Consider the following 15815-nt stretch of genomic DNA (forward strand, 5'->3'; position numbering starts at 1 on the left):
GCTGACGCCTTATCCAAGGCGACTTACAGAGACTAGGGTGTGTGAACTATGCATCAGCTGCAGAGTCACTTACAATTACGTCTCACCCGAAAGACGGAGCACAAGGAGGTTAAGTGGCTTGCTCAGGGTCACACAATGAGTCAGTGGCTGAGGTGGGATTTGAACCGGGGACCTCCAGGTTACAAGCCCTTTTCTTTAACCACTGGACCACACTGCCTCCTGTGATATACTTTTGTTCCTATCTGATATTTCCAATTCAGTCCCCAGTGTATTAAATCTATTTAATAATTTTGGTAAACTCTCTGGATATAAAATAAATTGGTCCCTCCTCATATCCCTATTCGGCCACAGGTTTTACATATTTGGGCATTAAGATATCTCCTAATTTCCAGCAGATTCGTAAAGAAAATATGCTTGAAGCTCTAAATAAAATCAAAGCAGATTTGACTAGATGATCTGCATTACAGGTTACATTACACTGTAGGATCTCCATTATAAAAATGATCCCCATTTCACTCCCACAAAAGTGCTTTCTGATGTGACTGGTGTGAAAGTGCCGCTGAGTCCCCGACTGCTCCTTCTCAGTGATGACTCCAAAATTAACGTTAACCATCAAAATCTTCGAATTTTGTTGGCAGGCCTAACAGCAGCTAAAAAGTCAATCTTACAAGGCTGGATGGAGACTGAGATGCCCTTAGATCGCTCTTGGTTGTTTTCATTTACAGATATTGTGCTTGTGGAGAGAAGTACTGCTAGATTACACCATGCCAGTGTAAAAACTATAACTGTATGATCAGATGCTTTTTCTTATCTCAGAAATTTGCTCAATTAGGCCCCCCTTGTTTTTTTCTTTTTTTCTTTTAAAATATGTATGTGTGCATACATATAATATATATGATTATTATTATTTTGGATTATTAATTTATTTTGTGTTCCTGTTACTGTATTACTTTGTACATTTTAGAGCTCCCAATATTTTTAATAAATACAGATTTTGGATGTTGATGAACAATTAAATGAACCAGCTCTATATATAGTTGTAGTCAACATTTTACATACCCTAATGTAAATAAAAAAGCAAAAGTTTTGCTTTTTTGGAAGAGGAAAAAAGTATTTATTTATTTATTACAGCAATTTTGTTGCAAAAGTATTCATACCCTGACAAGGAAAAATAAATTAATAGCTAGTTGAGGCAAATTAAGCAATAAGTTTGACTCCAGCATTTGTCTATCTTTTAGCTGCCAACTCGTCCCATTTGACATCACTGCATCCTCTCTTGCTTATATGATGATGATGATGATGATTATTATTATTATTATTATTATTATTATTATTATTATTATTATTATTATTATTATTTCTTAGCAGACGCCCTTACTCAGGGCGACTTAGTCGTAAACAAAAAATACATTTCAAGAATTGAATACAATTAAGAGCAAGATAAAATACAATGACTTCAGTTCTAGTAAGTACAAGTATATATGACAAAATACGATTCAATATCGGAGCAGATAAGTGTCAGTGATAGTTACATCAGGATACGATTAAATGCAAAATACTACAGATTGAATAACACTTGTGGCAGATTACAGTACAGTACTCTGTAAAGTACAGGATTAAATGCAGCAAAGTAGGGAGCAGATAAGTGCAAGTAAAGCGCATTAGGGAAGAGTGATAAAGTGTCCAGAGGGAAAAGAGGAGTTCTGCAGGTGCTGTCTGAAGAGGTAAGTCTTGAGGAGGTGCCAGAAGGTGGTCAGGGACTGGGCAGTCCTGACATCTGTAGGAAGGTCATTCCACCACTGCGGGGCGAGGGTGGAGAAGGAGCGGGCTCTGGAGGCAGGGGAGCGTAGAGGAGGTACGGCCAGTCTTCTAGTGCAGGAGGAGCGGAGAGGCCGAGTGGGGGTGTAGGGAGAGATGAGGGTCTGGAGGTAGCTGGGTGCAGTCTGGTCAAGGCATCTGTAGGCGAATACAAGAGTATTGAACTGGATGCAAGCCGTGATTTGGAGCCACCAGGAAGTTCATTTAGATGGTAATCTCTAAGCACAAACTTCTTATAGCAGTTCACAAAAACTTCAATGTGTTGCTATTCTCAGAAAAACTGTTAGTTGGAAAGTACACAGGCCCCTTTTTAGTTATAGAAAGTTAAGTGTGTAGTCTGGCTCAAAATCTTATTTTGAAAGCAAACAGGCTCTTTTCTTCTGGGTCAAGCAGAACCCCATCTCCTTCTGTCTTCTCTAACTGAGAACTCCACATTTTTCATTCACGGTGAAAGTCTTGCTTCAGTTCCCTTCTTTTCCAAGGCAGGTGGGAGGACTGGTGCAGGCCTCCAGTATCCAGCATTGCATGTATGCTGAATCCATTCCGACTGGCTCCTGTAATGTATTGAAACGTCCTCTGTATCCTTCTTACACTGTATACATTCTGAGCTTTCAGCAGCTGCCCATTCTACATGATTTTTATACGTGACACAGGTTGCCCTCACTATTTCTTTTTCGTCAGGGATATGGATCGGCTCTCCTGGGCTAATTCTGGTATAAGCATGGTACCATTTGGGAAAACAGGCTGAACAATTTCACTTTTTAACTGTGCCCTGTCTTTTTGGACATCTGTCACAATTACAATCTTTGTGTCTCGGAGAGGCCCGCATCTTCCTGGAACGTATTACCCTTAGCCCAAACCTATGTGAATCTCCTGCAGGACAGTTATGAAAGGTACTGTACTTATCCATCTCAATCTGTTCACAAATGCACCATTCTGGGCACTCCATGAGCCATTTTAATTATTTTAACATAATATTGGCTCACTTCCATGTCTCCAAACTGCCACACCTCAGCATTGTAGTTACAATCAGTAGGTATTTGCAGCACTAAATTAGACAGAGAGCCTGCCTGAACACCAGTGTTTACTTTGTATATTTTCCACACCTTGCCAGGCCTATGGATCTTACCTAGCTCTGTGACAGTGCGAAGTGACCAGTCTTCGCTGGGGACTCTGAAGGAAGCTTCACATTGACTCTGGTGCTCCCCTGGGTTAGGGAGGCAAAACCGGCAAACTCTTTCTTCTCATCGCACTACAGCGAACCCTGCTGGCCAGGCGCCCAGTGAACTCAAAGGCGGACACCTGCAGGGCTGGCCTTTGTCCTCCAGAGGTCGGCAGCTCACTGACATCCGCTCTCGAGATCCTTGGTGAAAAAGGAAGCTGGCTTGGTCGTGTGATCGGAGGACTCACGCTGAACCATTAGGTCTCCTGAGCCAGGGGAATTGTGGCGGTGAGGGGAAAAACAATTGGGCATTCCAAATTGGGAAAAAATCAGGGGTAAAATAATAATTTGAAATTGACACACTAAATTTATAATTAAAAAAAAAAAAAAAAAAAAAAAAATAGGTGTGTGAAAAGATAGCGTCACGGCCAAGGATGATGAATGGCAAGAAGCAGACCCTGTGCTTGGACTGAGAGCACATCCTGTTGCACTCAGCTTCTCCCTCAACTAACCAACAACCCCCCCACAAACACTCCTTTCTCCTCTTTTATACCATGTGGCCAGGGGTGATTGACAATCATACATCCAATCACCACCTAGCCACATACCACACTTTTCCATTCAAACAATCACACAATTCATCTCTTAAACAATTAAACACTTTCCTTCACCACACACCCACAAACATGTGCACCCATGTGCAGAGCCTCTGTTCTGCACACATTCTCCCCCTACTCTGTCACAGGCTGGCAGTATTGTTTGAACTACCGAAGTGCAGCTCCGTCCTAAATTTCAGCATTACACCACTGAATTGGAATGTAAGCAGAGACACATTCAAAACTAGACCTGGTAAGCAGAAAATATATCCCACGCTAGATATACCTAAGCTCGTGGTATAAACGAATATCAAGTGTCTAATAAAGTATAATCATTTACACTTTCTCCATGGTGGTGTAGAGGCATTTCGTGGCAGGTACTTTCCAAGATGTTCTGTATTTTAGATTTTTCAGTTTGTAATATTTTAATCATGCATGAAAATAAAGACCCACCTGTTCAGTTTTTGTTTACTGTACTGTATTTCAGACTAATACCACGTTTCCGTGAACCCACAGAACACCCCGCCCCCCTCTCCGTTTCATGTTTTTAAATTACTCGAGTTGGCTCCCAATTCGGGCCGGAGCCCAAATTCTCTGGTCCGACTTCTCTCCTCGGGCTGGGCTGAATTCCAAAGTCTGAATCTGTGAGGAAATTGCATCACTAAATGTCAATCAAAAATGTTGTAGGGGGTGGGAACGTAGTTATACATCCGGGTTTGTGAATGTCAAAAACAAGTAAGGTGAGAGACATTTTTACTGAATAAAAAGATTTGAAAACATAAATACAAGTATAAGGCTTTTCTTTGTCAGATGCATATATATATATATATATATATATATATATATATATATATATATATATATATATATATATATATATATATTAGCTCAAAGAGCCAGCTGCCCAACGTTTCGATATGTTGTACTATATCTTTCTCAAGGGAGCATGTGTTTGAATCAAAACATTGGAGGTATTTATAGGTTTTTGATGGCATGACAACTATTATTGTTTATATTCAAATCCATGATTTATTCTTACATGATGGAATGGTGTTCTATATATTGTGACATCATTATTTATTTATTTTTTTGTACTGTGAAACAAATGTACAAAAATATCTTGATGGATTTATCTTTTAACAAATTCATGCATTGATCTTTATTTCTAGGGAAAATGTAGAAAAACTATTTCTACATTTAGTGTTCTAATTTACAATTAGAACACTTGATATATGTTTTGTAAAGTACAGCTATTTCTTTCTTTACCCCGATCTCTAAAACCATAAGCCTATATTTAACATTTGATCCACTGCCTGATTTCCTTTGGCATTTGTAACTTTAACTGATCAAAATTATATTTTTTAGCTAAACTATTGCATACATATTAATTGATAAATTATTGTTAGTACCACTGCTAAGTCCACATCTTTTGTTGTTTTTGGTAAAAAAATAAATTAAAAAAAAACCTCAATATAGTAACAAATGTAGTTGTAATACCAACATGCTCTTTTATTAGATGTCATGTTATGCAAACTGTAGCGATGTATAATGTTCATTGTATTCTCGACTCAAACTAATATTAACTGTCATTTAAGTGGAATTCAACCTTTTACAATGCACATACTGTAAAATAATGTGTTGTCTTTTCAAGGACGGTCTACAAGTTTGCAGAGAAAAAAACTAATCAAAAATACATTTTAGTGAAACTATATGCATGCATCTGTTTTTTTAAAAGAGTTAAAAGGTTGTTGATCACTTACAGTTTACTCGCCAAGCTTACCACTTCAAAGTCCATCAGGTTTCTCGTTGATCCATTCTCTTAAAACAATAGGCATATCAGCCCCCCAGGTGTGAATCGAGTTGGTCCAGTTAGCAGAATATATGTGGGTATCACATTGTTTTGTATACCATTGAGTGTGTTGCAGCTTTAACTCAAACACTTGATTAGCGAACATATCTAACCTTTTATTGCTTTTACCACAACCTCTTGCCTCAAGCCGTTTTTGTCAGTAATGTAAATAAATAAACAAGCAATACTGTTCTACCTTGATATTATTTATGTGTGAGATACACCCGCTAACAGTATAGTATGACGGTAACTAAATGAACCACATTTTCATTAATACTGAATGTTCTGGCTTGAGTTTATAACTGCCTTTTCTATTTTGACTACACATTTCGATCTGACATGAAGACCACCCCCTCATGTACAGTAGCATTAGTGTAGGCTATATGTGAATCATACACGTTATGAATGCAACTAAAAAGAAAAACAGGCGTAAATATGAGCCTAATTGCAATCATTCATCACTATTACATAAAAGCACAGTTTTTTATGTTAAACTGCATGGTGTACGCTCTGGTACGTTCTGCAATGATACTGTGCATTAGGAACATAATAAGAATATGATCCTATTACAGTATTACTTCTAATTAATGCCTCACTCAGATATCAGCTTTTTAATAGACGCCGCCCTCGAATAAACGCCCTGTGTTGGATGAGTCTCTGGGATTAAATGGTTTCTGCTGTTTGTTGTTGCAGGTAATGAAGGAAGTCCAGAGCGCACTGAACACTGCAGCTGCTGACGACAGTAAACTGGTTTTACTAAGTGCTGTGGGGAGTGTCTTTTGCTGTGGTCTTGATTTTATTTATTTTATTCGGAGATTAACCGATGACCGAAAGAGGGAAAGCATTAAAATGGCTGAAACTATTAGGTAAGATTGATTTTTCTTTAATGGTAAATGAAAAGTGAATAGTGTGCAGACTAATGGCTGTCCACATCATAACAACTAAATTGTAAAATGTTTTGTTTTTTGAACTTTTTTTCAGCAACTTTGTGAATACTTTTATTCAGTTTAAGAAACCTATTATAGTGGCTGTGAACGGTCCTGCAGTTGGACTTGGAGCATCGATATTGCCTTTATGTGATGTGGTTTGGGCAAATGAGAAGGCCTGGTTTCAAACACCATATACTACGTTTGGGCAGACTCCAGATGGGTGTTCATCTCTCACATTCCCTAGGATAATGGGGGTGGCTTCTGTAAGTATATAATAGCACAAATGAACATTCCTTCACTTTAATTTTTGTTGACTGAGCCTTTACTCCCACATAACCGGTTTCCATAAAGAACACACACTATGTATTGATATTAATGTTACAGAAAGACTGCCCAAGGTTAACTTCCCAATTACTTATACTATTATATATATATATATATATATATATATATATATATATATATATATACTTTATCTGTATGAGATTTTATATATATATATAGTTTGTCACCTGCTTGCCACTGTCGCTGCTGCTGTGAGTGGGGGACGTTCTCCTGACTGTGACATATGATCAGCCATGCACTCTGATGTGTTGCTGTTTATTCCATTTGTTTAATAAAAGAAATATCTTTTTTGGAAGATAAAAGTTGTACGCTTGGATTCTTAAACAGAAGATTGACACAGCCACTCTTGGTTCCCCATTTACTTCTGGCTTTCAAAAAACGTAAGCATTTTAAACAGAGTCCAGGTTAGGCTGTGCACGCAACACTAGCTGCCAAATACATGCATCCAAAGTTTCCGTCGGTGCTGCTTCAGATTTAGGAAGCGAGTCAATCGGGGTCCGTTTCTGTCTGCAATGTGATATAGGCCAGGTATGTCACTCCAATACCTCCTTTCCATGGACAGCCAACTCGAGTCTATCGAGTGCACTCAAATTGGCCTGAATTTTCCCAGAACTCGAGTTGATGGACAACTCCATGTTTTTCCGAGTTACCTGAGTTATCACGTGAGTTGGGCAGGAAATACTACTGAATACTGCCCTCTGGCAGACTGGTATGCAGAACAGGTTAAAGGCGTGCTGGACAAGGGAAATAATGTCCCTGAATATCAAAGCTTTTCCGACCGTCTGGAAGGGCTTTTGTGGCAGGGTTTTAACTGTTTTTCGTGCTCCATGCAAAAATAAAAAATGGCCAGGAAGGATGAGAACAGCCATAAAACCCCAATTCCGACAGTCTGAGGAATGTTATGCAAATGAAGTGGGCACCTAATTAACATACCCCCCGTGCAGAAATCAAAAGGGTTGATGTGGCCGGATTGAGTATTTTCCGTCTGTAGTGGTTCCACCGGTTTTAAAGTGTCCTAATGGAGATGGGAACCTATTTAAAACGGGCTCAGTGTGATGTGGGTGCAGTGACTCTGACGACTATAGTGACAGAGCCAAATGTGCTGCTAGAGGATTTTAGAGGATGAAAGAGGTAATGTAGCTGCTGTGCCAAAATTAAAAATAAATATATAAATAAACAAATACATACATTAATAAATATAGAAATAAATAAATACATTGTTAAGAAAAAAAATGAAATGATTTAGGGAGAGTATGTATTCATACCAACTGTAAAACACACTTGTTATTCATTCAAGAACCACTTGGTGAACTACAATGAGCTCTGCAGTGCTTTTTTCTGGTATCACGATACAAAAAAAGTATGCCTCTTTTACGATATGATATAGCGTGGGTGTTGTTACATCTGCGTTTCTAAATAAGTAACACAAACCCAAATAATGTCTTGGTCTCAGTCCTGTTATATTCTGTGTGAAAAGATGCTTACATCACTCAGATGTTTTTACATTCAGACACAGCCCACACCTTAACAGGTCTTGAATCACTTAGAACAATTCAAATCCATTGTAAGAATGACAGACAGCCTGCAATGTTTCGTGTTCTATTGTTAGTCCTCTGAGACAATGTCCTTCCTTAAGAACACTGCTGCGGAAGTCTGACCCACAGCAAAAGATTTCGTCTGGATCGTGTTCCCCTAGATGAGCATCCTTTGTTCAGTATCGGATCCCTCACAACATGTTTTTGCTAATTCAGTTCTGCAGATTTAGCTTCCCAGATGTGTTTAAGGGATACGAATGGAAGATGGGGCTATTATGATGAAACTTAGTTTTTAAGCCTCTCTCCACAGTTTGAAGGAAAAGGCCCAATCAGCATGTGTATCAATAATATGTGTAAAGATAATAAGTAATCACTAGAAGAGAAAGGCTTGAACAACATAATAAAATGTTTGCAGAAATAATGTACAACTGTAATAGAATGAATATTAAAATATGTTCCCAGCCCACTGCTATCTCTAATAATGATTAAAATAAGCACTCTTATTTGACCTTGTTTCAACCTGCTGTGTTTTGCAGGCTAATGAAATGCTTTTAAGTGGAAGGAAGCTGACAGCACAGGAGGCATGTGCTAAAGGACTGGTTTCCCAAGTGTTTTGGCCCGGAACGTTTACTCAGGAGGTGATGGTGCGCATTAGAGAGCTAATCACATGTAATTCAGTTGTAAGTCATCCTTTCATTTCTTTAGATTTTTATTTATTTATTTATTTTATTTATTTATTTTTATTTTATTGATTATTTTAAAATTCCAGACATGGAAATGTTGCAAAATACAATTGAATTGTACATTTGTGTACTGCATGGTTTTAAAAGCATGTGACTTCAGATCAAATTTGCTCTATCATTCAGGCAGGTTGTACACCCTGCATGTTTATGATAGTAATAAAAAATAAAAAAAGTAAATAAATGAATCCTAAAGTTATCTTGTTTTATTAATCTAGTACTGTTATTACCGGTAGTCCTTTTTTTTTTTTTTTTTTTTTTTCATACAGTGGATGAAACTTGGATAGTGCATTCCTCTGTGAGTTAGTGAGAGCATGTACACATTTGAAATGTAGGTCATGATGATCTTTTTCATGACAGTGAAATTGCTTTAGAATCAGTCAAGTTGCTACTATAAGGGTGACAGTTCTCAACATTATCATCATGGTGCCCAGATTAGATGGGCCCAGTTATTTGTGTCCTTTTTTTATCTTTAGGGAATGTAAACTACAGACAAGATTCACATAGGTGATTTGTCATTATAATCTGAGGCAAAGTCCTATGTGCCAGTTTTAATGTTACAAATCGCAAGCAACTAATATGTTGTAAGCACTCAAAAGTCAATGGTGTTGGCAGCCAACAGCAAATGTTTAGAACACTCATGGAGATGACCCTGTGATGACAAAACAATTTGCTAGGTAAGAGATAAACAATGATACAACTGCACTCGAAACAGTTCATCATTACCAATTCAACACTTTGAGTTGTTTATGTCACTTAAAACATTTCTTCCTAATTGATATTTGTTCGATAACGAGATTCAATTGATTGGTAATTGGATTTGGTTTTTGTTTCTTTGTTACGCTTAGTTCAAACAGTTAAAATGTTTGTCTCTCATTGTGAGAGTTGTCATGAGTTCCTCAGAGTTTTTGAGTTTGAAATTCCACTTACACAGACAAAAGTGTCTGGTGTAAGTGAAGATAGTAGAGAATGAAAGTTGCATTAGAAAAATAAAAGTGCAAAAAACAAAGGAATTTGAACCAGAATAAAATTATTGATTTGTTTTGCCAATCTGAAGCAGACCTCAATATCATTGCCAGCGATCGGTTTTCAAGAAGTACCGAGGCAAAATGTAAGTGGTCTGTAAAGCTTGTTTGAACAATGGTTAAAGCCAGGAAACGAATGCAAAAACTGAGTTTAAATCTAACGTTTGTGTAATTGAGGGACATTTACTAAGTGATGATGCAATTGCTGCTTTCCTAAACCTGTTGAAGATCCATGGATGGATTAGGGAGTGGTTAACACGTAGAAAACAAAAAGTACTGATTAGAGGAGAAACCACAAAATTGAGGAATTGTGGAGTACCACAGGGATCAGTATCAGGTCCAATGCACTTCCTAATCTACATTAAATATTTAGATTCTAGTATTGTAAGTAAACTTGTTAAATTTGCGGATGATACAAAAATAGGAGGAGTGGCAAACACCGTTGCAGCAGCAAAGGTTATTCAAAATGATCTAGACAGCATTCAGAACTGGGCAGACACATGGCAAATGAAATTTAATAGAGAAAAATTTGTAAGGTGCTGCATGCAGGCAATAAAAATGTCCTTTGTAAATACCATATGGGAGACACTGAAATTGAAGAAGGAATCTATGATAAAGATCTAGGAGTTTATGTTGACTCAGAAATGTCTTCATCTAGACAATGTGGGGAAGCAAAAAAGGCCAAAGAAGAGCGACTAGAATTATCCTGTGTTTAAAAGGGATGTCATATGCAGACAGGCTAAAATAATCTTTTAGACTGAATAGTCTTCTTTGTTCAAGACTATTCAGTCTTGAACAAAGAAGACTACACGACGATCTGATTCCAGCATTCAGAATTCTAAAAGGTATTGACAATGTCGACCCGAAAAAAGAAACAAGGACCAAGAGTCACAAATGGAGATTAGATAAAGGGGCATTCAAAACAGAAAATAGGAGGCACTTTTTACACAGAGAATTGTGGGAGTCTGGAACCAACTTCCCAATAATGTTGTTGAAGCCGACACCCTGGGATCCTTCAAGAAGCTACTTAATAAAATGGTGTTTGTTTCTCTGTTGTGTTGTTCTGATTGTGATTCTAAGCACAAACTGTGGATTCGTTAATCAAAATATATCTGCCTCGCACTCCCCTTCTCTTCCCACACAGGCACTTTGTTAGAAGATTCGTAGAATTTATCAATCAGTATATCAAAGGGTGACATCACACATGTTTTTATGTATACAAAAGTTTGGAAATCTCTTGGCAAACATTTTTTTTAATGTAGTCTAACCTTCGGAGAACTTAATGGGATTTTGTTTTCTTGACTTTTAGGTACTCCGAGAATCCAAATCTCTAGTCCGAAATGCTATGAAGGGAACCTTGGAGCAGGCCAATGAAAAGGAGTGTGAAGTTTTAAAACGAGTCTGGGGCTCTGCCCAGGGAATGGACTCCATATTGAAATACCTGCAGAAAAAGATAGACGAGTTTTAAGTGACGTGCACAGTGGCACTGGAGGTACCTTAGTTACCAGAACACCCATGTGGCTTACAGATGCCCTTATTTTTTGTCACATGGCTGTTCTGCAAGCTTCAGAATTGAGTATTGCAAGAAAAGAACTGAAACACACCATCTTGGCAACTACTCCTGGGATACGTTATCAATTTGGCTTCATGCATTGAGGAACTGCAATGTACTGTTCTACACTATGGATTTTGGAGAGGGAGGGGAGGGGGGATGCATAAAAGAATGTATATTCTATAGGGTGGATTAATGTATATTTTTGATATTGGGATGAGCAAGACTTACACACACACACACACACAAAAGGAAATGAAAGAAAATGGATAAACGGCCAGTCGTCCCCCACGCAGCCCAAAGATCGGCAAGGTGGGGATTCAGCACCTAGCCTTTGTCTTGAAAGAGGTGTTAAAATGAATTGAATTATAAACTATAGTGAAACTAACCAACAGATCCCCATGTCTGATAACTTTGCTAAATGTGCCCTTTGAATAGTTTAGCTTGGTGCAGATGCGTACACACAGGAGTTGTCGTACTAGATGCTTGTTCTTCTTTTGGAACCTTTGATACCAGTTCTTACCCAGTAAGCATGAAGAAACCACTGGTGTTAGATAAATAGGATGAAATCAACATAAAATTTTATCTAGTTTTAGCATTTAATATAGTTTTTTTGTTTTGTTTTGTTTTTTATTATCTATTACATTTATAACTTGTTGCTGGGTGAGAGGAATTTTCCCCAAAAAATGTATGTTAGATGCTTTTGTAAACAAGCTGAATGCTATATTACACCAAAAATACTTTTTGTTAAAAACTGTAATATTTTTTATTTCACTTAGAATATTTTTAATTTAATAAGTTAAAAAAAGTTGCCACACTATTCCTTCCAAAAAAGAAACCTACCTTATTCTTGATGTTTAAGTTCTTTGTCTAAGCTGTTTTTATTTTATAGCACACTCTTTTTATATGGTGTTCAGACCCCACCCGCACCCTTATGTAAATAGACCTATTTTTGCATTCCTTTCGGGAGTGGGTACTGACAGCAGGTATTAAACGCTGCCCGAGTAAATGAATTTGTTTATCTTGCTGAATGTAAGAGTAAAAAACTGAAATCAAACCTTATTTTTGTACAGTTTAGAAGTTTATAATGACCTGACCACCTCACCTTCCCACTACAGCTGTACAGTCTGTCAATCTGCCTGTACTCGGAATTCTTGGTATAGTATTTTTGCATCTGTGGGACCTATTTTTTGTTGTAGTTTGAACTTTATATAAACTGTACAATCTGTAAAATTTTATAGATTAATAAGTAAAATATTCAGCTGTGAAAGACTGGTTAAAAATTAAAAAAAAAATTATATTGAATACATTCTATCCAAAAACTGTGGAATTTGTATGAAGCAATGTAGTTGAGCTGTATGTCTACTTCTGTTGAAGTAAAATGCTGTCCATGAAACATTATTTAATGTAGGTGGCTGCATAGTCACAGGTAGTCACAGGTTGAAATCTCCCCTGGGGCTGACATAAGCATATTGCTATCAACTAAAGCTCCAGCATGGTGTGTGGGGGGCGGCATACAGAAAAACCATCTTTGAGATGAGATGGAAAACAGGTCCATCCTGCTTTGCAGATGATCAGAGATCCTCAAGCACTTAGCAAAGCCTCCTCTTCATCACCCCCAGAAAAGGGAATAAGCTTGCGATTTTTTCCGGGATCCTGGACATCTGAGTACCTGTTTTTGCACACATCTAAATTAAAAATGTTTTTTTTTTGTTTTGTTTTTTAATGACATACCTTACAAACTGTACTAGATCACAACATATAATATGTATTTTAACAGAATACAGCAGCAATAGTTTTGATTATCTGTACTCCGGTAGCAGATTTAAAAAATAGCCCTTGTGAAATACTCTTGTAAGGTTTGATTTCTTCTTAATAATAATCACAGTCTTCTTCAGTTAAGTTTAATCAAGAGTCTTATTCAGGAACAAACATCAAAAAGTAGAGCAAGATACAACAGCAACAGCAATGACACTGCAAGTAAATTCACAGGTCTCGCAGGATGTAATCTGAGCAACAGAGCTGCAGGTCAACTCGCAGGTCTCGGCAGGTGGATTCCGATCTCCAAAATACCTGTTAGAAGTTCTAAAATACCTATTGAGTGCCTGCCTGCTCACTGGCAGTAGAACTCCCACCTAGTTTCACCAATGAACAGTTAATAGACGTTCCTGACGCGGTACCAAAAGTATAGCGTATCACTTTTAGCAGAAGTTTGTGGTTTAGGAACCACCAGTTTTAACTGGTTACGTGGTTTGTGCATGTGATCAAAACAGCTTTTTAAGCAAAAACAACTTATGCGAAAACGGGATGGTCACAGCTGCACAAAGTCACACCATGAATCCCTGGCATGGGTGTAGTTCGGACTACGTGCAAAGCTAAAGAGCTACAAGGTCAGAACAATGCCAGGCAAGAGTTCGAAAAGCCTTACATACTCCCCCCTAGAACCCTGGACACAGCGACAAAAATCACCAAGGGTTCACACATTCTTACCCGAGTAGCAGGTCGGGCCTGTCTTAGGTTGTCAGGTCTGTTTTACCCAATCGTACCCATCCTGGGAACCTCCCTCACCTACATTCTACCCAGTTGTTACTTGACAGACACCCACGCCTTACAAAACTACTGCTGAATAAGGAGCCCTAGCTGTTGACGATGATCCCAGACCAAACATCGAAGATGGAACACATAAAAAGTCATACTTAGGAACATAAAACCTGAATTACAATCATACTTTTAAAATAAATCTCCCATTTGATACCAGTATAGAACACTTTCTCCTCTCTATGGCCTTTAACAATTGCTTAATCTTCTCTTCCACAGCCTTTTGTAGTTATCCAAATCGTGTGGTCTACATACCTAACAAATCTACTTCGCAAATGATTAATATTCAAAGGGATTTTATCTAAAGTTTACCAGATATTAGTTTGCTGTAGAGGGGAAAATGTATTTCCAGCAGAAAAGTGGACAGTCCCTGTAACCTGCATGCACATAAATTGATTTCCTTTTTTGACAGCATTACCCCCATTTACCCAATATTCATTAGCTATGGTGATGAAGCACCACGTTTTACCATAATAATGAATAACTTGGAAAATGAGCGCAGTCTTAGTTGCCAATGAGTGTTTACTAGATTCTGTCTGATTACCCCCATATCCCAAATCACATGGCAAGGGTGCCTCAGACACCACATGTTGCCTACAGATATAAGAAAGACCCTTTACCTCATCTTGCCAGGGAGACTGGGAGCCACGTCTCATTCCTACGGACCACGTGGGAGGAGAAATCCTGTATATTATGCATAATACCATTATAAAGCATACCTACATTATCACATATAATTGTTTTTCAAGGTTACTGGATACTGGAATAAACATAAAAGATAAACTAAACAACTCATCTTTGTCTGACCGAGTGACTGTACCAGCAGTATCATTCAGTCCCTTCCAGATCCTTTCCCTTCATTCATTTTAGACATATTCAACGCTACAGTAAATCATTCAAATTTCACATTGTTTACAAAAAATGTCCAGGGTGGGTAACAATATTATCGTGTGGCCAGGCATTGGTTCTTGAGCAGGATAGCAGTTTTCAATGGTCCCTTTGTAACAACATTCACCTGTTCTGTCCTATCATCCAAAAAGTCGTTATCCACAGGAACCACTTCATTTTTCCTGAAAAATAAGGCCAGGTGCAGTATTTATGCTAACATCTGATTTTACTCAGACCTCAATGGGGTCCTTCTTGACTTTCCTTTTCTTTCACATGGGAATGCATACCCTCTTGGTGCAGCTTGTAACAGAAAAAGAATGCTAGCTGCTTAACCCAATGATCTATTTAACAATAAAGGCTATCTATTTCCAAGATCTCTTCAAGAAGTGCAGGTTTTCCTTTTTTCTTAACCACAAACAGTCTCTGAGCACATCACCTAGACTTGAAAAAGAAACTTCAAGTGGCTAAAAGTTATTATTTTTTAAGTTTAATCAATATACAAACCTAAAGGGTTAATACATGTTTTTATAAATGTATTGACTTTTTTCCCAGATATTATTATTCTATACCAATTTCAGGGGTACAAATACCAATACCAATAATTTCAAAATCTGGTACCTGGAGAGCACATCCATTTTTGCATCTGGAGAGGCTAAAGGGGCACTGTGACAGAAATACAATGAGTTTTGGTTGTAATTCTCCCTCCCGACCTGTGAGGGCGCCAAGCAGCGAAAGTAGAGTTCTTTGGACGGGCTGGCCTGACAGTTCTTTTCCCGGG

General features: G+C 38.0%; 1 protein-coding gene across 4 annotated transcripts in view; it reads left to right on the forward strand.

The window, feature by feature from the left end:
* LOC117399574 (chromodomain Y-like protein) overlaps nt 1–12412 on the forward strand; it is a 108624-nt gene extending 96212 nt beyond the window's left edge. For all 4 annotated transcript variants that reach the window (XM_059022704.1, XM_033998847.3, XM_033998849.3 and 1 more), the window contains 4 exons: nt 6119–6291; nt 6407–6617; nt 8771–8914; nt 11309–12412. In XM_059022704.1, the coding sequence (XP_058878687.1) occupies nt 6119–6291; nt 6407–6617; nt 8771–8914; nt 11309–11467 (687 nt within the window). In that variant the 3' untranslated portion in view covers nt 11468–12412. The remainder of the gene's footprint in view (nt 1–6118; nt 6292–6406; nt 6618–8770; nt 8915–11308) is intronic.
* Nucleotides 12413–15815: the final 3403 nt, after the last annotated feature.

This window comes from Acipenser ruthenus, chromosome 4, assembly GCF_902713425.1.
Source record: "Acipenser ruthenus chromosome 4, fAciRut3.2 maternal haplotype, whole genome shotgun sequence".
Classification (NCBI taxonomy): Eukaryota; Metazoa; Chordata; class Actinopteri; order Acipenseriformes; family Acipenseridae; genus Acipenser; species Acipenser ruthenus.